At 51.8% G+C, this 22333-nt stretch overlaps 11 protein-coding genes across 11 annotated transcripts; 4 read left to right on the top strand and 7 right to left on the bottom strand.

Annotated features, from left to right (window-relative positions):
- Nucleotides 1-446: 446 nt before the first annotated feature.
- N7509_012019 (sugar porter family MFS transporter) lies at nucleotides 447-2853 on the bottom strand (the record flags this gene model as incomplete). Its single annotated transcript, XM_056636656.1, has 14 exons — nucleotides 447-696; nucleotides 758-852; nucleotides 911-995; nucleotides 1049-1076; nucleotides 1138-1312; nucleotides 1371-1482; nucleotides 1538-1594; nucleotides 1644-2006; nucleotides 2063-2079; nucleotides 2139-2148; nucleotides 2208-2527; nucleotides 2583-2636; nucleotides 2693-2757; nucleotides 2817-2853. 14 exons carry the CDS (start codon nucleotides 2851-2853, stop codon nucleotides 447-449), a joined length of 1668 nt encoding a protein of 555 aa, XP_056482686.1.
- Nucleotides 2854-3244: 391 nt separating this feature from the next.
- N7509_012018 (SDR family NAD(P)-dependent oxidoreductase) lies at nucleotides 3245-4413 on the top strand (the record flags this gene model as incomplete). Its single annotated transcript, XM_056636655.1, has 5 exons — nucleotides 3245-3298; nucleotides 3343-3382; nucleotides 3435-3552; nucleotides 3629-3961; nucleotides 4098-4413. 5 exons carry the CDS (start codon nucleotides 3245-3247, stop codon nucleotides 4411-4413), a joined length of 861 nt encoding a protein of 286 aa, XP_056482685.1.
- A 2232-nt stretch (nucleotides 4414-6645) lies between these two features.
- N7509_012017 (reverse transcriptase) lies at nucleotides 6646-7046 on the bottom strand (the record flags this gene model as incomplete). Its single annotated transcript, XM_056636654.1, has 2 exons — nucleotides 6646-6750; nucleotides 6786-7046. The coding sequence occupies 2 exons, from the start codon at nucleotides 7044-7046 to the stop codon at nucleotides 6646-6648; spliced, it is 366 nt and encodes a 121-aa protein (XP_056482684.1).
- Nucleotides 7047-7049: 3 nt separating this feature from the next.
- On the bottom strand, nucleotides 7050-7395 carry N7509_012016 (uncharacterized protein; the record flags this gene model as incomplete). Its single annotated transcript, XM_056636653.1, is given in 2 exon segments — nucleotides 7050-7329; nucleotides 7343-7395. The coding sequence occupies 2 exon segments, from the start codon at nucleotides 7393-7395 to the stop codon at nucleotides 7050-7052; spliced, it is 333 nt and encodes a 110-aa protein (XP_056482683.1).
- Nucleotides 7396-7406: 11 nt separating this feature from the next.
- Nucleotides 7407-7679, bottom strand: N7509_012015 (uncharacterized protein; the record flags this gene model as incomplete). The annotated part of the gene is made up of 2 exons (XM_056636652.1): nucleotides 7407-7570; nucleotides 7607-7679. The coding sequence occupies 2 exons, from the start codon at nucleotides 7677-7679 to the stop codon at nucleotides 7407-7409; spliced, it is 237 nt and encodes a 78-aa protein (XP_056482682.1).
- A 7-nt stretch (nucleotides 7680-7686) lies between these two features.
- On the bottom strand, nucleotides 7687-8007 carry N7509_012014 (uncharacterized protein; the record flags this gene model as incomplete). The annotated part of the gene is made up of 1 exon (XM_056636651.1): nucleotides 7687-8007. The coding sequence occupies one exon, from the start codon at nucleotides 8005-8007 to the stop codon at nucleotides 7687-7689; it is 321 nt and encodes a 106-aa protein (XP_056482681.1).
- A 740-nt stretch (nucleotides 8008-8747) lies between these two features.
- N7509_012013 (neuraminidase) lies at nucleotides 8748-10201 on the top strand (the record flags this gene model as incomplete). The annotated part of the gene is made up of 5 exons (XM_056636650.1): nucleotides 8748-8953; nucleotides 9020-9380; nucleotides 9454-9785; nucleotides 9839-10021; nucleotides 10096-10201. The coding sequence occupies 5 exons, from the start codon at nucleotides 8748-8750 to the stop codon at nucleotides 10199-10201; spliced, it is 1188 nt and encodes a 395-aa protein (XP_056482680.1).
- A 602-nt stretch (nucleotides 10202-10803) lies between these two features.
- On the bottom strand, nucleotides 10804-12583 carry N7509_012012 (Gfo/Idh/MocA family protein; the record flags this gene model as incomplete). The annotated part of the gene is made up of 11 exons (XM_056636649.1): nucleotides 10804-10892; nucleotides 10943-11115; nucleotides 11165-11247; nucleotides 11392-11726; nucleotides 11776-11805; nucleotides 11850-12060; nucleotides 12114-12123; nucleotides 12188-12244; nucleotides 12296-12414; nucleotides 12469-12504; nucleotides 12554-12583. 11 exons carry the CDS (start codon nucleotides 12581-12583, stop codon nucleotides 10804-10806), a joined length of 1173 nt encoding a protein of 390 aa, XP_056482679.1.
- Nucleotides 12584-12942: 359 nt separating this feature from the next.
- N7509_012011 (Gfo/Idh/MocA family protein) lies at nucleotides 12943-13943 on the top strand (the record flags this gene model as incomplete). Its single annotated transcript, XM_056636648.1, has 2 exons — nucleotides 12943-13590; nucleotides 13662-13943. 2 exons carry the CDS (start codon nucleotides 12943-12945, stop codon nucleotides 13941-13943), a joined length of 930 nt encoding a protein of 309 aa, XP_056482678.1.
- Nucleotides 13944-14920: 977 nt separating this feature from the next.
- On the bottom strand, nucleotides 14921-18162 carry N7509_012010 (Zn(II)2Cys6 transcription factor; the record flags this gene model as incomplete). The annotated part of the gene is made up of 7 exons (XM_056636647.1): nucleotides 14921-15376; nucleotides 15577-15803; nucleotides 15907-16217; nucleotides 16395-16463; nucleotides 16549-16851; nucleotides 16926-17100; nucleotides 17142-18162. The coding sequence occupies 7 exons, from the start codon at nucleotides 18160-18162 to the stop codon at nucleotides 14921-14923; spliced, it is 2562 nt and encodes an 853-aa protein (XP_056482677.1).
- Nucleotides 18163-20756: 2594 nt separating this feature from the next.
- On the top strand, nucleotides 20757-21645 carry fmaE (monooxygenase fmaE; the record flags this gene model as incomplete). The annotated part of the gene is made up of 2 exons (XM_056636646.1): nucleotides 20757-21095; nucleotides 21229-21645. 2 exons carry the CDS (start codon nucleotides 20757-20759, stop codon nucleotides 21643-21645), a joined length of 756 nt encoding a protein of 251 aa, XP_056482676.1.
- Nucleotides 21646-22333: the final 688 nt, after the last annotated feature.

The raw sequence follows: 22333 nt of genomic DNA, 5'->3' as shown, positions 1-22333 counted from the left end.
CCATTGTCTGCACCATGATCCCACTTGACTATACTTCCTTCCTCAGACCACTCCACTCAAAAGGCAGGTCCATCAGATCGGGACACAGTGCGGCCATACGCACGGAGACTGAGTAGTACGTTTGCCGGGTTTCCAACTATATACTCGGTGCCCACTTCATAAGCGTACTATTATTAGTCTTGGACGTGCGATGATTGATAGAGAGGAATGAGAAGAGGAGACGGATCACAGAAGAGAAGGGAATGCTGCTGTAGCCAGAAACAGATGAGCCTTGATGAGTTGATGAATTCACTAGTCCTTAAACTCCGTATAGTATCAACCCTTTTCAACGTACACCTCGGAATCGTGCGTGCCGAATGATCCTCCGCTCTTTATCATCACCACAGCTCTCTCTCTCAATACACCAAACATGTTCCTCATCTTGTTGTCGGTGTAGACAAGGCTGTTCAAACAGACTCGATGTGGTCACTCTCGTTCTTGCTCTTGATAAATTCATGAGACGGAGACGATGGCCGATGCGCCTGGATGTACGCCGCTTCGCCCGCCGCGATATTCTCGGGAAGGGGTGGAATACCGTTCGGTGGAAAGAGCTTCTTGGCTCGCCAGGCCGCATGCCGCATTTTGCCAGAGAACAACGCCTGGCAACTCTCGATGGGCACTGCCTTGGTCTCGGGAACCCAGATGAAGGTGAATACGCTGTACCAACGTCAGCTCCCACCCCAATGCAGCCACTTTTGATGAAACAGCCAAAACTTACGCGGTCAAGAAACAGAGGGCTGAAAAGAAAAAGAAAGTTCCGTTTGCGTTGACGACAGACTCGATCATGTACGGGAAGACCAATGTGAGGATGAACTAATCATACATGGTCAGCCGGAGACAAGTACTTGTGCAAGAAAGGGGGATGACATACACTAAAGAGCCACTGCAGAGAGGCGGCAAAGGCACCGGTGATTGGCCTGAGTCGGGCGGGGAAGATCTCTGCGGCGACGATCCATCTGATCAATGTTAGCTTAATCGCTTCGCCACGACAAGAATTTGACAGGCATACGGTAGACCGTTCCCTCCAAAACTCCAGACTATGTCGTTGTCAGCTGAATGCAACTGGTGGAAACCAGCGAGGAGGATGCGGGGACATACAGATTCCGTAAAGCATCACCATCGCGGTTGCGCCGGTACCGGCGGCGTGGACAGAGGCAGAAGGGGTTCCTAGGGTTGTATCGGCCACAGTTGTAAAGATTGCAATGTACAAGAGTGCCAGGGAGCATGCCGAGGCGGAGATCAGCCAGGGGATTCGACGTCCACTGCGATCCACCTGAGCGTTGCGTCAGTCGGGTTGGGAAGGTGCAAAACCGGCGTTCCGTTCGACTCACGATCAAGGCATAGAAGGCAATAGCTGCGACAGACCGGCAGACTCCATAGATGCCAGTGTATAGCGCCACGTCGCTGAGGAGGAGCGACTTAAACAGGATCGGAGAATAGTAGCTGGCAGATCAGCAACGAGTCGTCTGGACTCCTCAACCATGGGAGCATATCTCACTTGATGCAGATGGAACCGGACCAGTTCTGGAACATAAACATTCCAACAATTATGGCGCTGAGCGGTGGTCAGCACACGCCAAAGATTTTCTGTGCGGGGAACGTACAGCCGGTATCGCATACTCGAAGTCTTCATTTCGGCCGTGGAACCACGCAGTAGAGCCACCCAGCCTGTCCGGCCGCCAGATAGCCGTTCTTCCTCCTCCAGCCTGGCCTCGATCCTGCCAACTTCTTCCAGCATATATTGATGGTCGGCGGGGAGTTGGCGAAGATAGCAGAGGTTCTGGATCGCTTGTTCCCTTTTACCTTTTCGCCAGAGCAACGTAGGCGATTCTCGAAGGATAAGCGTTCCCAAGGCCAAAGCACCTCCGGGGATGAGTTGAATGGCCATGGGAATGCGGAATGTGATCACCGCGTCGACCCCCATGTGTTGTTGGATCCCGTAGTTGATCCAGAACCCGACCAAAGAGCTGGAAGCAATGTGAGCCGCGCGTCACCACCTTTACAAACTGTGAAATGCACTGACCCGACCTGGTACGCTACCTGTAGAATAAAGGGGGCGGTAAGCACAGCACATCTTGACAGTAGAGACGTATACATACGTCGAAATACCTAAATTGTCAGCGCATGGCTCTCTTCGTAGCGTTAGGCGCCAAGAAGCAATAACTCACCCAGTTAATTGTCCACGGATGGCGGTAGGAGCTACCTCGGCGATGTAGGACGGGATAATACCCGTCAAGGCACCCACGCCAAAGCCAGTCAAGACTCGCCCCGCATACATCATTGGCAAGCTCGAGGTCGCAGCTGTCATAAGGATAGCACCGACCAAAAAGACAGTGCAGGTGACCTGCATTGCCTGGATCCGGCCAAGCGTCTCGCTGGACGGCCAGGCAAAGAGCGAACCAAAGAAACCTGCAGCGAGGTAGACCGAGGTAAGGTTTGACGTGTTAGATGTCCTGGCAGAAGCGGACATGTCCGTGAAGCCGAAATGCTGAAGCGTGTCAGCCGAGAAGGTAGAGAGATTCATCTGCATGCTGTCGATTTACCTCCTGGAAGCTGGCTCGGGCAAGCGTCGTTCCCCAGAATGAGCCATCATAACCCTGATGACAAGAGCTTAGCTTATTGACCCATGATACAAAGATCGCCGTGAACCCACAAACATGAGAGCTCCAAACGACGCTACGATTGCAAATGTGTAGATTCGCCAATTATAGACCTCGGCTGCACATCACACAGTCAGCACTGATAAGACATCTCTCAAGCAGATTGGTAAGACTGACAAGGTGTTGGGCGGTCTTCGACTATGCCAAATCCCATCTTGATTGATGGTCGAATCGATAGTGTTTGAAGGCCCGTTCTGAAAGTTCGGGAGATAGTTATTTATGATGGTCAGGGAGGTCTGGGCCTAGTTATCAAAGCGTCTTCGGCTCCGATTCGGGCCGACCGATTGTCCGCCCGCTCAGATTACATCAGCGCAAAGTCGTGGTGCTCCTGGCCGTAGCTGCCAAGGCGTCTTCGGCTCTGACTCGGACCGACCGATTGTCGGCCCGCTCTGATCATATCAGCGCAAAGTGGTGGTGCTTCTGGCCGTAAAGGTCACAATAACGCGCAGATTCCTGTTTAGAGGTGTTCTTCTTCTTCTTCTTCTTCTTCTTCTTCTTCTTCTTCATCACCACCTCACAAATTCGTATCACGAAACGCATCTGCAATGCTCGACCTCGAATCATTTAGCTTGTCTTCGCTGTTTTCTGTCGAGGGAAAAGTAAGTCGATCGCGGCGTAGAACTGCAGCTGCTGACGTGTCTAGACTGTGGTCGTTACCGGAGGAGGTTCAGGACTCGGAAAAGGTACGTAGTTCTGCACGGCTGTTGCGTTGTGCCTCGCTCACATCCTCCTCAGCAATCGCCGGCGGTTTTGCGTTCAACGGCGCCAAGGTCTACATTGTGGGAAGAAGAGTCGATGTCCTAAACTTGGCGGCAGACGAGATCAATGCGACGAGTCGAGGCAAAGTCATACCGTGAGCGATCCCTCCTTACCGTTTGCCCCCACCCCAGCCCAACCACCTCACCATCGCGAGTGCTGACTGCAATGAGACTACCCGGCGACGTTGGGTCTAAACAAAGAGTCGATGAGTTCGTGACTGCGCTGCAGACGCTCGAGGACCACGTCGATGTATTGATCAATTGCGCTGGGATAAATCGCGCCTGGAAAGCCGAAGCATCAGAGTTTGACGGCCGACATAACGATCCCGATGCAGTCGAGAAGCTGTTGTGGCATGGTCTCGACGATGACGACTTTCAGTCGACCTATTCAATCAATGTCAATGGTGTCTACTTTGTCAGCACGAGGATGGTTCCCCTCTTGCGACAGTCATCAGCTCCGACGGTCATAGTCATTGCCTCCATAGCAGGAATGATGCTACAGCGGTAAGTCATCCACCACACATTGTTTCGCTTGGGATGCCGAGGCTGATTGTCGCCCAGGACAGTGGGAGCATTGTCGTATCCCATCTCCAAGGTGAGTTCACGTCGTCTCCCAATCGAATCGACACTAATTGGCTAGGCTGCGACACTACACTGTGCAAGTCTGCTCGCCTCGCGATTCACACCGCAAGTTTGACGTTCCAGTACTCGAGGTTCTGTGTGCTAATGCGTCTTTCAACAGCTTCAAGATACGGGTTAACACGATTCTCCCCGGGATTTTCCCCTCCGAAATGACTGGCGTTTCTGCGAAACCTGATCTGAGCGATCTGATCGAGTCCAATCCCCAAGCGGCAAAGGCAGTTGCGCGATGCCCAGCTGGGCGAGCGGGACTAAGAAACAGAGATAGTTGGGCCTTGCCTCCTTTTGGCTTCGGCGGCAGGCGGTTACATGAATAACGCGAGACTCACGGTTGACGGGGGACGCCTGATGGCGGCTGGATCGAACGACGGCGTTCGGATGGAGGAATGGACGTATGTTTAGTATAAGCAATGTCGTGCCTTCATATGGCCATTGGAGAAGTTGGTCATATTGCCTGCATGCAGTCCGTAGACTGGCGTCTTTCTGCCTTATTCATCTTTCCCTTAGCCCACCGACAGGAGGAGGAAGGATTTATTCCGCCCGGGGCTAAGCACGTAAAGGGCAACACTTTCTACGTCACAAAGTTTACGCGCATCCTGGGAAGGCTAGACCTAACAGAACTGCATGCACACTGCCCTTTGACATTCTAGCCATCTAACAGTGTGTATTGCCTTTTTCCGAGTTCTCGTAATTAATGGTTGGCGGGTACTCTTGAAGCTGTGTTTTTAGCAAATGAAGGGGGAACCTGCCGTGTGCACGAGGGTGCGTGGGGTGGTGCGGTATTGATGGTCCGTAGGGTAAAGTTCTCCGATCTTTGTTCGCGATCTATCTCGTCGTTCGACATGGTTCGTTGGTGTCGTGCTCGAATCTTTTAGTCGCTAGGGTGAAATTGATCAGAGCTCTCACCGCATCCAATTTAATTCAATTCAATTCAATTCAATTCAAGATTCTATTAACCTAATGCAGCCTAGCTAGTGAGCGCCGTCGCTATATAGGCGTTTACTCCATCGGAAACCAGAACCTGTCCAAACGCCATGCCCACGGTAACAAAAACAAAGGAGATACGGCGTGTTGCTATGGTAAAACATGTAATCAAACCCCCAAAACGGTAACAAAACTCCCACAATAAATGTAATCGGCTACTGCTAGCTCGCCCAGCGCTCTACAGCCATCTACTGTCTCCCCTATCCCCACCACTACAGCTATAACCTCAGTTATGCCCTGATTCCTTCTGCATTTGTTCTATACTAGTGTAGTAGCTCCTCTGTCTATATAACCTCTTATAGTTGTTAGTTAACAGTATTCTTCCTTATATACAGTGTCTTTACCTCCTAGTGCCCGCTCCCGTTGAGTATATTAATGTTTACGTTGATATCCTTATGTTCCACATAGTAGAATTATCCGAGAAGTCCTATTTAGTGCATGAATTCAGTTACGTAGCAAATAGCCTGTGAGTCTGATACAATAGTATTGTAATCAGTTATCTACCCTAGATCTGTTTTATACCAGATCTTGTTCAACATAGTTTCCTACACGCTAGTGTACAACAGACACTATAAGAGGACATACCAGAGTGTCTGACTACCCTCATTGCAGTAACACCGGTCTTTATTGCATTAGTCTTCTTCCCCTCGTTGATTAGCGTATTCAAACAGAAAATACCGTAACCCGATACGCTAGGACCGCATCTACACCAGGATTAACGAATACACCTTGGGCAGATTCTCCCAGAGCTTCAGAAGCTTCTTCAAAGGCCCATCTTTCACCCCTAGCAACTGGCGGTATCGCTACGCTGTTCTCTCGTTCGCCCGGGCTTTCTCCCACCAGATCTTGATCCGCTACCGCACCCAGCGCCACACGGAGAAGGCCAATCGGGTCACAGGACCGCAATACGCCCCACCCCCGCATTCTGCCGGAAACTTTGCCTCAGCGTCCGCCGCCTCATTGCCAGGCACACCCACATGTGCGGGGATCCAGCGGATCTCAACTCGCACCGCATCCATGTCCGGTTTTCAGTCATCGCTATGCGTGGTGAACTTGCCTTCGAGCAGACGCGAAAGATTGTCTTCGTCTATCCACACGCCCAAGAACTTCCTCTGCTCACTCCACCTGTCGCAGTGAAAGATGAAGTGCTCTCTTGACTCCGCTGCCTCACCACAATCGCAACGATTCGTTCCAACTGCTTTGATCTTGTGTAGATACCCGTCAGTGGTGTTATGTCTGTGCGGAGCTGTGTGAGAATGTTCGCTTGTCTCTTGCTGAGGTCGTCGTAAATCTGCCGAGTGTGATCGCCAGGCCAGGCAGCGTCGATTCTGCGCATGGATTCTCCGGCCGTTGTCCACACCTGCTGAGTCGCTCTCCCCAGGTGCTCTTGGGCGTTCTGAACTGTTCTTTTGCTCAGTCTGACTCGGTGTCTTGTGCTACTCGCCCCTCGTCAGTAGATTGCTGCGCCAACTGCTTCGCTCTTTGCCCTAGCTCAAAAATCGGATTTACTAGTGCCCATGCAAAGATCACGCGGTTGCTGAATCCTTCGAGATACGTTACATGTTTCAGAATCTTGCCTGACCGTTCACCACGATCGTCGCTGTGCGTCCGGAGTAGAAGGCATTGATCCAGTTTACCAGATCCGGTTGGATGCCTCTAGCCGCTAGCCGCTGTAACAGTCTGTCCTTGCCGATGGCGCACTCACCTGTTCGCACTCGATATCCCTGCGTACCCACAGCATGCTTCGCGCCGTCCATCTGCCGTCGTGTCTCTCGCAAAGAAGGATGGCCGTCCAGCCCTGATGTCCCATCGGGCTCATCCTCACCTTCCCATCCATCTCAAAAACATGAGGCTCGCTGATTACCAGGGCCACGCACTCTTTCAGACTTGGGTCGTTCATCAAGCTGTGCTGCACGTTTCGCTGTTTCCGCACATTTATTTGCAGGATGTGCATCGGCTTAGACATCATTCACCGGGTAGAGAGTACGACACTGGCGGCTAGACGACTCGTGAGGCCTGTCGCAGATTGCACACCTAGGTTCCTCTGCTTGGCTTTCACTATGGCGGTGGCCTGGCTGAGCACAGCTGCTACAAAGCTGCGCTTTCGTGCACGAAAAGGCTTAGTGCCCGACACCCATACAACTGAAGCACTGCATCGGTCCACGCCTGGGCTCGAAGACACGGGTGAAGGCCGACTCTCCATCCTCGTTGAAGTATTGGCCTTCCAGTAGACTCGCTGCGTCAGCGCGCTTGTTTACATACACGACCATAGATCCGTACGCCTTTGGTAGATCTTTCTGGCTGAGCCACGACATTCTTGCAATCCTCACCTAGTTTTCCTTCTCCAGCATCTCTCTACAATATCTGCTCGAAGCTCGCCGTGCTCGTCCAGCACCGCTGTCCGGCACGCATTGTCTACCTTGACCGGGCACCACTCACCCCGCAGCATGCGTGCCCCCGCTGCCCCCGCCACTTCGGTCTTCTCGGCCGCTTCCTTCACCCGTCCAAGCTCAATTTAGTCCCGACGGGTGATGCGGATGCGACCAGTGTTGCGGGGGTCCCGTGACTGCCACACGCCTCCTTCCTCTTTGTCACGCATCTTTTTCTCAATTGTCTGATTTTCCTTGCGCTCGCTTCCATTCCGCCTCTTCCACATTAGACACGTCCACGGTGCAGTGCAACGTATCCGTGAAAGTTAAAGGGGTTGTCTGGTTGAAGATTGTCTTCAGGTTACTGGGGTGGCTGCCGGGCGGCGTACGCGCAACGTCGGCATACGATGGGTTCGGGCTCGACTGGTGAATACCGGATAGCTGCTTTTCAACGATGGCCATGACCTGCTCCTGTATGATACTACTGACTTGTTGCTGAACGATACTAGTGACCTGCCGTTGAACGATACTAATGACTTTTTCGGTGCCAATGTTCATGATCTCTTGCTGCACGACCTGCGTGACTTCCCGGCGGACTACCTCACTCGCCTGTTGCTGCACCGTTCTTTTGACTTCTTCCCCAATGGCATGTACGATTTCGCCTTGCACAGTGACCTTCAGCTACTCTTGCACCATATCCCTGACCTCTTCTGACACGGCCACCTTCACTTGCCCAATGTCCGGTACCTGGTCGATGGCCCCCTGAACCAGCGCGAAGCGTTCGTCCACGGAATCGTGCACGCCGGCGACGGGCTTCAATATCGTCTCCAACCGAGACTCTTGGACATAGCTGTTTTTATCAGTGCCCTTGACTCGAAATTTCCTCGTTTGCCGGCGTTCCTCGGTGCAGTTTTCGATAATCGACCTCGGTGCGTGAAGCGCGTGAACGGCTGGGACGCGTCACTCCCGGCGACACGCTGTCGTCCGGTTGCGCCAGCGGGCGCGCAATGGCGGCCATGGATGGATCTGCCAAATAGGCGCGGTATTTACTTGAAAAGCACCCTTTCTTTCATGATAAAACAGAAATCCCCGTTCTGTATGGTATCGGGTACCCTCCGACAGCCCCGCATATGGTGCGGGGTGGGATTCGGGATGCTCGGCCGGCCCGAGACTTGCCGACTAACTCAATCCGCGAGCGTGAAGCAGTATAATTTGGTAGTGACGCGTCTCAATCGGTAACAATTGTAATCACTCAAGACCTATTCTGAACTCTCATCCCACTTGTTTGCGCCCCCGCCATGTCTGCAGAGCACGCTCCCAAAGTCCCAACGTACGCCGAGTGCGCTCGCACCGACAAACCAGCGCTAGTCACTCCTGAGTCGGTCTCCAAGGATGATGAACGAGCTCCAGCGATCCACTGCACCAACATTGCCGTGGCTGGCGGTGTCAAGTATTCGACTTGGTTCGGAGGGTCTTACGAGGGCTCGATAGACACAAAGATCTGGTCAGTGCCCTCTTTCTCACCTTGAAGCTTGCGACCAGTCGCATTTGAGCTAAAGGACATGGGCAGGTTCTCCAAAAATACCGATGGCAGTTGGACCAAGCCTCGGGGAATCGCCGGCAATAAAGATGGCGAGGAGATTGTCTACTGGAATCCGGTGCTCTTTATCCCGGACCGCTCTCGGCCGCAAGAACTCCACGTCTTTTTCAAAAAGTTTACGCCTATTCCCGTCTGGGTTACGTTCTGGACAAGCAGCGACGATGGTGGAGAGACCTGGTCTGTACCGAGAGAGCTTGTTCCCGGACCAGACGGAAAAAGAGGCAGAGGGCCACAGAAGAATCCGCCGATCGTATTGAGCAATGGCGATTGGCTCTCGGCGGGCTCGTACGAGGTTACCAACCCGCCGGGCAGTGAAGCCTACGGTGTATGGGTGCGTTCCCTTTAGCAGATTGCAGATCCCCCCCGGACAACCTCTCAAGGCATCGGCTTATCCTCGTTTGCAGGACGCTTGGTCTGACGTCGCGCCCAAACCCAGGCCCGGCGACGACTTTAAGCAAGGAGAAAAGTGGATCCGGTCCGATCTCATCGAGCTTCCCTCTGATCGCGGAAAGGCCGACGGCAGCTTCCCCGGAGAGGGTGTCATTCAACCTGGGATATGGGAGTCCAAAGGCAAGCCGGGACACTGTCACATGACGATGCGATCCAGTGTTGGGTGCATTATCCAAGCGGACTCCACCGACTATGGCCGAACGTGGGGGCCAGCGTATAGGACATCGCTACCCAACAACAATTCGGGTCATTGCGTGACGACCTTGCGGGATGGACGAGTTGTCTGGTGAGTCTGCATTTTGACCGTGCAAGGGAGTGTAAGAGCTGACGCAATGAAAGGGCCGGCAACTACCAGACGCAAAACTGGGGCCCGCGAACACCGCTATGCCTTGCGATCAGCGAGGATGACGGCAATACGTGGAAGCTTTGGGCAACGCTCGAGGACGCGCCTCCGCCTGATGATTTCAAGCGAGTCATTGCCTTGGAGACGGGAATCGTGAACGACGGGAGATCTGAGTTTTCGTGAGTGTCTTGGGGGCTTTCGCTGACGAGCTGCTGGGATGAGGAGATGTTTGTTGGCTGACTAGCATACATAGGTACCCTTGCTTGACGCCTACGGAGGAAGATGACGAGGACGGCATTTGGGTCTCGTGGACGTGGCAGCGAAGAGGGATTATGATTGCCAGAGTCGTTGAATTTTGAGTTGAATTTTAAGTATAATCTTTGATTTAATATATACCTATACGGTACGTGACTCAAGCGCGGGTCAAGCGATCTTTATGGTGCAAAGGGGTGTTTACCCGTGTATATAACATCCTCCTACCATTCTTGTCCCGGGCCTCGTCCCAGGTTATTACGAGCTCGGTAACTCTTCTCCAAACTCCTGCCTCGGCTTTGACTTGTACAAAGCTGATCCGGATAGTAAGCCTCCCAGAACCGCACGCTGCTGCGCCTTGTCTGCGGCCTAGCAGACCTAGGAGGCAAGGTCGACACGTTTGCTCACCGTGGCTATGAGCTGAGCGGGGGAATCACAAGTGAAGAGAATAGCCGCACAGTCAAGTGATCCTCGGCCTGGCCTAATGTGATTGTGAGGCGCCTGGTTACGATGTGTAGCTAGCGCAGTATCGAGCGACAAAGTAGTGGCATTCGCGAGAATACTAAGCATGAGGGACAAAGAGGAAGCTATTGTAATGGCTGTGGCCGACACTAGATACGGATTTCACGTGATTCATCACAGTGATCGCCGCAACAGCAACAGGAAAGATGACGATCATGTATACAAAATAGACTTTTGGCAGTATACTCTACCGGTCCCTGCTAATCTCCTGGCTCTTTTCGAATCCTTCTGCTAAGACTTTCAGAATATCGCTCAGCATGCTAATTTCCTCCCGAGCTGAGAATGAAGTCAGTCTACTGCTCTAGTTGGGTCTGCTCTACACTCACAGTCCAGCACGGTAGTCTTGATTTCTGCATCGCCGCTCAGGCAGCGATGCAGCTCTTTGAACATTAACGTGTAGTAGTCTTCGTATGTCGGCCGGATTGTCTCTTCAGAAAAGTCCCCGTTGGGGTGCCTGGAGAGCGTAGTCGCGGTGATTGGCAAACCTTTGATATACGGCCTAAACCTTAGCAATCCGGTTGACTGGGGTAATGGGATAGTAGACTCACGAGTCAAAGGTGAGCTTGAGTCGCTGGTGCTGAGCCAGGACCTCGACGGTCGCGTCCACAGACAAGACCGCATCCTCGCCAGACTACAGAGGTCAGTATATTGAACGCGTTGCACACGATTTTGATACTGTGCGTTAGACTCACCTCATACGCAAGAACAAAGCCGTCGCTACGAGTAATGATTAGCACTGGGCCGGCTCCATGGCTTGGCTTGGGGATTAACTTACTACTGCAGCATAATGGACAAAAAGTTCCCCCCGAGCACTTGGCACGGCTGCAATGACATGGCGAGGAAGACCAAACAGCTCTCGCATGAGGCTTAGGTCGTGCGGGGAGATGTGGAACTTGCAAGCCCGAATGTACTGCGCGACCGGCGATTTGTAGTCGAGGCCCGTGTACTCCTCGAATTGGCTCGTGGCGACTTGACGCCTCTTAGCCGAAGCCTCCTCAGGGATATCTGCATTCAGTGAGCGGACGATCATACACGTTGGGGCATTCGGAGAGACTTGCCCGAGAAACGTTGTGAGTAGGTGCCGCTCTGTGAGATAATCCCATCCTTGACCTACAGAAGCTTGTTAGTGTAGAAACCATTGGCATCGAGTGAACATTACTCACCCTCGATGTAAAGTTGCGGAACCGGACTAGAGCAATCAGCAATGATTCTAACCCTAGAAAAGAGCCCTACCGTAGTTGATCTGGGCTGGATCCAGTTTGCCCACGGCCTCCTTAAACCTCAAGAACGCGGTCGCATATCGTCTCATGTAGCCGACAAAGACCAACTTGCCGGAAGCGAGGCGTGCGGTCTCGATATCGTCCGCTTCTCGCAAGGTCTGAGCCATCGGCTTTTCTATAAAGAGATGCTTGCCGGCTTTCAGACATTGCACTGCGTGTACGCTCTGGCTTTATATGAGCTAATATTTAGGATACGTCTGGCCGGTAATCTCCTTACGTGGAACTCGCTGAATGTTGAGCTCAGTATCAGCAATCGCGCATACTCGACATCATTCGGGAAGGGAAACTCACTCGGAATGACAGATCAATACCACATCTACGTCGGAGCACGCTGCCAGCATTTCCGACCTGTTGAAGACGTGAGCACCCGGGGCATGCCTCCAATTTGACCTAACCTACACGTCTGTGAATGTGCGGGGGATGTTGAACTTTCGCGCACAGTGCTCCAAGGCTTGCTTCGAAACATCCACTATTGCCGTGACCTCGTACATGTGCGAAAGGAAGCCGAGGGTAGGCAGCTAGAGGCCGGATTTAGCTGGACAGGTTGCGACTGCACACATGGGGAGCCTTACATGGGTGCACATTGCGATCTCCCCCGCACCGATGACCTGCGCTATGTGAGCTGGGTAGTCGACCGTGTCTGCCGCGATGACCTACAGCGACATTGATAACACGACTCGTGGACATGTTGACGCAGAGGGCTGCCGTTGATATGTTTATACGTGTGAGCAAGCCGTCGAGTTGGGGTCTTCACAAATGGCAGAATGACTGATTCCCTTCGGGATCAAGATATATATCAAGCAAGTTCAAGTGGATAGAATTACACAAAAGTGCGACGGCCCCGCACCATCGGCCCCGCACTATCGGCCCGACACCGAGATAAGGTGTGGAGATATCGGAGAGATCCCGGTCTGCCCCTCAGCTGTAGCTCTGCTGCTTCCCAAGGTATTAACCGGTCCGACAGCACCTTTTCTCGCGGACTTGATCTAGTCAAATGGAATACCCAGGCTTTGCTATACACAAGATCATCAACTATACTTATATCAATGATGCGAATCGCCATTTTCGATGTTAGCCACTGGCATTTTCCGCTCTACATTCCCGTCTTGACCGATCCTGGCATCACACTCGTTGGCATCTGCGATGACAAGGGGTTTGCGGGTCCCGAAATGGCTCGCCGGCTCGACTGCCCGCTACTGTCGCGCGACGAATTGCTCGATCTCGACTTTGACTTCGCAATGATCTTCAGCCGGCACTCCGAGATGGCGGCGACCGCCCGAATGGTCATCGACAAAGGACGGCCCTTCCTGATTGAAAAGCCCTGTGGGCTGAACACAGCCGAGGTTGCTGCGCTGCGTCTAGCAGCGGACAAGGCTGGCCTCTTTGTCGCCGTCCCGTTTATCCTACGTGTGAGCGACTTAGCGCGCGAGCTCAGTCAGAGTGGTACGCTGTCGCCTACTGGCTACCGGCATCTGTCGTTTCGCTTCATTGTCGGATCGTCCACTCGATACGAAACAAATGGCTGCGAGTGGATGCTGGCCAAAGCCACGGCTGGCGGTGGATCCGTCCTCAACGTCGGCGTGCACTTTTTCGATCTCCTAGAATCGCTGACCGAAAGTCGAATCATCTCGGTCACGGCGCAAACGAAGACATTCCGCAAAGACATCGACATCGACGAATTGGCCATGTTTACAGTAACCATGGCGTCTGGCCAGATTGCTCATGTCCATACGGGATACCTGTACCCGGCACACCCGATGATCAGCGCGAGTTCGGCTTTTCGGTCTCTCACGATGCTGCATATCTCCAGGGATTTGCCGACCAGATCGTTGTAAAGTCCACCGACGGCGCGCTGCGGCACACGACTGTCGAGTATAACACCGATCAATTCTATCCCGTCTTTTTCCGCGACGCGCTCGCACGTTGCCGCGCAGGCCGGCCGCCGCTTGTCGGTCTCGAGGAGGCGCTGCGCGCATTGTCAGTCGTCGAGGCGGGATATCGTTCAGCCGAGCAGGGTGGCGCTCCGGTTGCGGTACCGCAGGTTTAGGCGACGCCGTCCTACAAGACGTCGGGCTGGCGAAGTTGAGGATCAAGCTACTACACCAGAACGTCAGGTCGCGCTTGTAGCTAAGAATTTTGCTTGAAGATAGCTCCAGGTGTCAGACAATGTAGCACGATCGTTGTCGCAAGATTGTACTCTGCTTGATCGTCTTGTGAGGGTTCAGTGCTTGTTGTGTTACCTATAGACGCGGCCCTGACTCCAGCTTCATACGTCAGAGGAATGCAGAATGGTGGATGCCGCTATATCAGGGGAATGCAAAACGGTACAGGTCGCCTCGAGCACTTGACGAGAGATAGCAACAAGGGTGCCGTATGCTGTAGTTAAATCCGCGAGCACGGTACCGATGATTGCATACATATACTATATGCATATATACAGAGTAGCAATCCCACGCCCTCACCTCCGTCGTCTCTGTCTAGCCTTCACTCCGCAGCGAAAGTTAACTTCAGGCGTGACCATTAGTCTAGCCGTTCGTCTTGCTTTTTGACTTTCCGGCATAACCCTCCTTCTCCAACTATCGTTCCAGGGCGATAATATCGCTGCACTCTTGCTGAACATACTAGCTCGTTACAAAAGAGGCGCAGTCGGGATGTCCGAAAGTACTCAAGCGAGAAAGCCCCCTCCCCCACTCATAGTAGGCGAAATTCGGCATCGGGCCGATTCGGCGGCCGGCCGCGCCGATCAGTTAGTTAATGTCTGGCATTATGACGTGCGTATAGACGAGCGAAACACCGCCGCTCTGCATCTTAGGTCGGACATTTGGGTCGGTATGGGAGTGCGGATGTCGTGTACCGGGGCTGTCCTGCACGACTTGAGATAGGAAGGGGAATAGTCTGAGGGGGTTTGGGACTACGTATGACCGCGGCGGCCACGTGCATATTGTACCGTCCACGTATGTATTATAGCGTCGTAATGCAAACGACGCACGGAAGAGGACTGGTCTGCCGACATGGGTCCCGACGTCAGACAGATCCTTCCCCGGTACCAAAGATCATATTCCAAGGCGTTGCAGGTCGAGTGAAGGACCCCAGATTCCCCAGAGCCGGGTCGAGCCACTCCGTATCCTGCGCCACACCAACACCCGACAGGCCGAGCACGCAGCTCAAGTCGAAGGGGTCATGTCCCGCCCAGAATGTGTCGGCGTCGTCGAGTCCGGCGTCGCCTACATCGTCCGCGCTCACCAGCGACATTGACTGCTCGGGTACACAAGACTGATCTCCTCGTCCGTCCCCAGCCACACCGGCTGTAGTCGTGGAATCGTCAGGACGAATTGCGAGTCCTGCGGCACGCGAAATTCCTCGGATAGTCCGTGCAAAGTAGGCCGACAAGCGCGTTTCCGACATGTCGCCCAGTTCGAGCAGGTCGACCGACATGGTGAGGTAATGGCTGACGACCGCGGGGTCGAGCGAGACTACCTGCTGGACGAGGGGGGGGTGCCTTTGTCAAGCGGATCAGAAAGACTGCAGCTTGGGCAAAGGCCATGGTCATGTACTATAATTACGCAATCAGCAAGGAGCCTGGATCATATTCGGACTACGGCAAGGCACGACGACGCCCTGAGGGGACTATAGACTGAGGAGGAGGGAGATGAGGTGGGCAGGGAAGAGCGCAAACTCACGTCCGTAGCAAAGCTCAGAGCGAGATCGGTCTGGCTCGATTCGAAATGTGTTTGTATCGTGCTCGTCGCTGCGTTGAGCGCTTTGCGAAGGTATGTAACGCTGCTCTCATGACCGTCGCTGTGAGTCGACGAGCGGAGAGCCATGGCATTGATGCTCAGGCGAAGGTGCTCGGCCTGCAGTCGGGCTATACGTGCTGACGCGCCGAGATAAAGCGCATGGGAGGATCCTGTAACGTCAGCCTGATGCCACAACAGACATCCCGCCATCCTTCCCCTCCCAAGTACCCAGTCTCCGCACGAAACAACACTCAGAGGGAGGGAGAGACGTACCGGACCAGACCCAAAGCTTGCACCAGTCGTCTAACCTTCCGTTCAAATTCGACAACATCGACAACAAAGACTGGCCGTCTAGAGACCCAACTGGCGCTTGCTCCTCTACCCACAAAACGAATGATCGAGCGATGTGAGCCAATCGAGCCGTCGCTGCAATATACGCGTCGCCATATAGCGACAAGCCGGCTGGAGTGCCTGGCCGGGGGAGCGGATGAGATAGGCGGGCTTTGAGGAAAGCTTGGTCGTCGATGGACTCGAACTGGGTGGATTGGGGTCGACCGAACCCGAATGAAAGGAAGGAATCGAAGCTGCACCGAGTCAGTCATTCACGTGCGTGTCTCGTGTCCGATCGAATATCAACAGGACCCAGGAGAGGGATGTACCTGAACCAAGCCAGCCTGTAACAAACGATGTCAGTCGGCGCCCCGTCCACGGGATCTATAGGTTCCTTCCCAAAGGGTAGTCAGGTCAGAGTAGCCACTTACCACGTCCTCCATTGTCGCCACACGGCCGCATCCACCTCAACAACCGGAGCCTCGAGCTGTGAGCCGTCCCTCTTGGTAGCAGCCACAGCCTGCCCAACGGCCCGATGTATCCCCAGCCTCCTAGACACGCGCCGCGTGCCCCGTCAAGACCCACGCGTCGGGCCCCTTTCCACCACTCTGTAATCCCCAAGCCGCAAGCAACAAGATGGCCTGCACGTCTGCCAAGGTATGTCTTTTCCGGAGCAAGGTATGGGCGAGGTGAGATTCGGCTATATCGGCGAGGGCCGCTGGGACATAAGAGTCGATAATGTGCGATGTGGTCGAGTGACGGAGGTAGAACCGGGCGGAGATTGCCAAGATTGCGGAGAAGAGTGACGGATAGCGCTGGACTGAGGTAAATGGGTCGGGAAGGGTGATGTCGACAATGGGCAAAAAGGGGTGGCAGTGATTCATAAAACTAGGGCCAAAACGTCAGCGGCGTGGTTGTTCATGAAGTTGGGAAGGTGGAGAGAGGGGCGCCGGGTCACTGACAAGGTGTACAAGGTTCTGGCCGTGTCAAGGTCGATCACACCTGAGGTGACTGGTTCGTCTCGTACGCCCCATTGTGGCATGGGGGCAGGGTGCACTGGTTGTTCGTCAGGGAGAGGCGAGTTCCGCTTTGATCCTTCCCGGTTCTCCCAAACCGATGGCTTGGTCGAGTCAGCGACTACTATCCTTCACACAGGAAAACGGGTCGGACAGCCTTACCTGGTATACCAGCGCCTGAAAGGGGGGGCTCAAATCCATCCCTGGTGGCCGAAGCCAGCCTCTCCTTGGCCTCCTCCTCGTTATCCTTGTGCTTTCCGCGCGACCCTGCGTCGTATTCTCTTGATGGCGATATTGTCTCGGGTCGGCTGGAATAGGAATGCGGCGAGATCAAGTTGATTTCTGGCGAATTGCCAAACCTCACCTGCCCTAGCCCCTGGGTCGTTCGAGGACCGGTTGTGGAGAGCAGAGGAATTGTAGCAGTATTCGTAAAGGCTGTAGTATCGTAGGTCGGCGGCCCGGGCGCCGGGAGAGCAGCAGCAGGAGCCGTGGCGGGGGCTACCACTGGAGCGGCGAGCGGGGCTAAAGACGGAGCTGGAGGAGGGGTCGGGGCAGCTCCATTGGCCCCACTGGCGCCGGGCTCGTCTAGACCAGCCAGCAGGTTGGGGACGCGGCTTTCCAGGTACTCCAATCTAGCTCCAGCCGCCACCCCATCTCCATCCTCAACCACCTTCCCGTTCGTGTTTGTGCTTGAGTTCGGGGTGGCGGACGCTTGTCCCGGTTTGCCGAAGACACATTCTTTGTTCGCCTTGACGCATCTTACGCATGGCCGGCCACCAAGACAGCGTAGCTTTTGTTTGCGACAAGCAAAGCATGCCTGCATCGCTCTACGCTCTTGTTGATGCTGTTGTTCATGTTGCTGTGCAGTGCCGATGGTGACATTCGGAGGGTGAGCGATGTTGCCCGCGTTCCCTTTGCCGAAATCACATTCTTTGTTCGCCTTGACGCATCTTACACATGGCCGGCGACCAAGACAGCGTAGCTTTTGTTTGCGACATCGAAAGCATGCCTGCATCGCTCTACGCTCTTGTGTTCGCGCCCTCTTGCTTCTCGGAGGCTCGCCTCGATCGTCGTCACCGTTACCACGCACTCGAGCAAGGTCCGACGCGTCGTCGCCATCTGCCGAGCAGGGACGCGCGGGTGACAACATGCTGATCAACTCTGTACGTACTGATGTGGACATGTGATTGATGAAAACCCAGAACTTCCTGCTCAAGCACAAAGCCGCGCTCAGGCACTTGCACCTCGTGGACGTAAGGCACTAGGCGGGGAAGGTGGACATCCGGAGGTTGGATGTGTTAGATCTGATGACCTAAGCGACTACCGTCACGTGAGTGTAAGTCAAGTGACTAAGAAGTCGGGTTCCAAGCAGTCACTATGAACAATGAGTTGAACACAAGAATACCGATGGTCTTCTCGAGTTCCCTATATACTAATGATACTCGCACTGTAGTTACATTGATCAGTCTTGCTCAAGCCTAACTGAGACTGAGGTCGAGCGCTCAGTTGGATCATCTAGTCACGTGATCATGGGCGCTTCTTGCTATGCTGCCGTGTTGAAGTCGGCCACCGGGCCGATCAGCTGACCTTTGCTTCGGATTCATCCGGGGCTTAGTTCGGATCGTAACATGACGTATAAGTATCCCCTTTTTAAATAGGCCTGCTCACGATATCGTATCGCAATTTTTTTCCTCTGCGATACGATTGCGATTGCGAGAAAAACGATACGATATCGCAAAATTGCAAAATTGCGATATCGTTGCGATATCGTGAGCAGCCCTATCCTTTTATAAAAAATCTATATTTCTATATAAATATGAATTGAAAACATATTAAAAAAAGATACGGGTTAGTGCCTATTGGTCAGGCGCTTCATGTAAAAAAACTTTCATTTGTGATATCCCATTTGGAATGCCCTGTCAAGAGCCCAGAATCGTAGAAACAATGTGGGATCATACGCACGCTTCCCTCTAGCGGAAGCCCTAAAGACTATGGATGTCGACAGGCTCAGAGATCTGGAATCGATTGACCCACGCCCGCTGCCATCTGGAAGTTTCGGTCTCTTCCGAATCCTGCCCGATCGACCCTATGTGAGCTTAGGCCTATGCAAACCCATGGGCATGCCCTAACTGTCTATAACCCGCCCATAAGTAGGGTAAATAGTAATATCATATGATTTATATAAACTATTAAGAATTAGGCTATATTTTATAGTATTACTGCTGTATTAATCCTAGACATCACCACAACCTACGTCAACCGTCACGGGATCTATCGAATTGGTAGCAATCCCTAGCCCTATCAGGAATAAGAGAGATCCGGCCTATTCCTATCAAGATATCTGATATGATTACGATACAGATCCGACAGAGGTTGATTCTGCCAGTATCACTGGATAATATAAGGCTATAACGATATTGATACTACCCTGATTCATATTCGATCTGGAATAGATCTCCAGACTCTTTATTATATTAAACAGGCGAGTACTACTCGATTCTTTGAAGATTCTTCAAGAATCAGTTTCATTGTCTACTACATATTACAGCTTTTAATCTCTATCAATCACGGGGTCAACTGGTCACTAGCCAGCTCCTTAGTACCATTACATCTGCTTCCTACTTTTATTAGGTTAAGTATAATCTCTATCCTTAGTAGGATTATTTTTTCTAGTTTGTTAAGTACATATTAGCCTCAGTATTATTATATTAGATACTATTGAGTATCTATAGTCTTTCATAATTTAAATGATTTAATTATATTTAATTTGATTAATTCTGGTAAACTTTGTTATAAAGATACCTAAAATATTCAGTATAGAATTCCTCTAGGATCAATACAGCAGCAATACTATCAAATATAGCCTAATTCTTAATATTTTATATAAATCACATAACATTACTATTTACCCCACGTATGGGCGGGTTATGGGCAGTTAGGGCATGCCCATTCATGGGCGGGTTTGCCTATGGGCATGCCCATGGGTTTGCACAGGTCTACCTTTGTGTGCCTAGGATCTCTAGGACTTTCGCGGGTGCTTTAATGATTACTGATCGAATCGGAAGATTATTTTATGTGAAGGGCTGTAGCGACAACTGTTCAATTAGGGCTAGACCTGTATGCTGTTTACAATAATCTTGAAGAAGAGTTATCTATATAAGCTTCTACCTTGTTTTCCTGCAGGGAAAAGGTCACGTGCCACCACGCGATATCCCATCGGGCCTGGGGCCGTTACAGACTGTAGGTCGTTTCAGAGATCAGCAAGACAATACAAAACAGAAATCTGACAATACATTATATGAAACCCGTTATTTACACTAGACACTGAAAGCATGTGCGTGTGGCGGTGCATTTTACCGTTTTGTAAAGATACATTTATGTAACGTGGGTCCGGCACTTCTTAGAATCAACCGATGCATTGGACTGGAAACAATAAGTAATCCACGACATACGAGGTAAACAATTTAATATGTGTTGCTAAGCACCATATTGCGCTTCATTATATATCATCGCTACTGATAAATCCGAGCACTCCTAAGAGAAATGGTACGTACTAGTAATCAATGATCAAAACCTGTCTAAACTGAATTAACCGCGGGACAACTAAATCACTGCTCACTTTAGAATAAAGATCACTAATCCAAATATGTAGACCTCGGTTCAGCCGGAAAACGCTCTGTGCAGCTCCAGGTTGAGCCAAAAACAGTCTAAATAGACTGTGCCCTTTCCAAGGGATCGAGCCAAACAATTTAATCTTTTCTATTTTACAAAGCCATCATGCCGTTCACCACTATCTTACCCCCTCGGGTCAAGCCTCAAAAAACTCGAGGTCTTGCATTAGAGAGGCTTATCTTGAACCATCTTTCCTTGAGCTCGTGGTTGCTCATTGGCTGCCTCTTCCAGTCACTCATTCTCGCTTTGACACCATCAGCATATGCACAAATCCCCATGCTTGGTGCACTCGCCATTCTTGGAGTTCGCTTGATCAAGGCAGTCCTCATCACCTACGGTCTTATAAAGAATCCATACCTTGAAGGAGTCGTCCCACAGAAATACGCTGCCCAGATACCTAACGCAGATGGGGAATTTTCAGATGTGCCTGCGTCGGAGCGAGTTGTCTGTTTCCACCTTGGGTCGAAATTCCACCACCCAGCTGGAGTTTTTGCCACTGATTCTCGGGCGATGGGGAACCACTTGTCAAAGATGATATCCGAACTTGACGATAACATGGGCAGTAATGGTTTCCTAGGGGGGGAGTCACTGGCAATCCTACGACGAGCGAGGCGCACTGGAGAACAACTTTATCGCCTACTGGCGTTCTATCGAGGATGTGCACAGGTTCGCGTACGGCGAGAAGCATCGGAAAGCTTGGGACTGGTTTAACTCCCTAACAAAGGAGCGGTCGGATTTTCTTGGTATTAATCACGAAATCTTCTCCTCCGAACCTGGGCAGTGGGAGGCGATTTATGGTAATTTTCAGCCAACTCTCCTTGGCGCAACCACCTACCTGAAAAAGGGTGATAAAATGATCGGCGGAACTGTGGAAGATAAATGGGTCAGTTCTCTGGTAGACGCCAGGAGGGGAAAATTAAGAACCAGTGCCGGAAGATTGGGGTGGCAGCCAGATGTGTTGGAAAACAAATATACCCACACCCAGTTAGTTTAGTGGATGAAAGCACTCGATCATGACAAGTGGCGGCACCAAACTGTCAACCTCTTTTTAAGGTCAAGGTCAAGTTCAAGGTAGATATTCGCCAAGGACTGACTTCCTGTGACAGTCTATAAAATGCCCTTCGCTTGATGATATCTGAGTGTAATAATTAGTAGGATACGTCAGATTATCTTTAACCATAAATACAATATTCTCGTGGATTTTACTTACCCGTAGATAAAAATAATTAAAAAAGCCTTCTTTGCAGAAGAGTATCTATACTACAGTAACATAATCTTCTAGCTTAAGTCTAATATAAAGATAATTACCACTGGATTGGCCTTTCTAGATATTCTATCTAGATTATTTACCAGCCGTTGAGTAGAGACGAAAATAAGTACTGATTCCAACGACTCCCTTAGCAGTAGAGTAACAGACCGTCAGGCTATATATTTTTACTTCCTTTTCCTTAAATCGTATATATTGTACCTCGGTATATATAGCTTATTTATATATGTTATGTAAACCTTTTGATGTAGATATAGGAGCTTATTTACACATAAACGAATCCTCTTCTTACTAAAGCTATTCAAAAATAACTACCAATACCTACCTAGGCCGAAGTTACCTATCTCTTGATGGCGGAATCCACTAGTTCTCTATGTTACGCGGTGTCTGCTGGTCACTGTGAGTAACTGCGAAT

This window comes from Penicillium cosmopolitanum (assembly GCF_028827165.1).
Source record: "Penicillium cosmopolitanum strain IBT 29677 chromosome Unknown utg000011l:1.0-3548175.0:1.0-3550911.0, whole genome shotgun sequence".
Classification (NCBI taxonomy): Eukaryota; Fungi; Ascomycota; class Eurotiomycetes; order Eurotiales; family Aspergillaceae; genus Penicillium; species Penicillium cosmopolitanum.
Note: the sequence above shows the minus strand (reverse complement) of the source record. Positions and strands in the feature narration are given on the sequence as shown.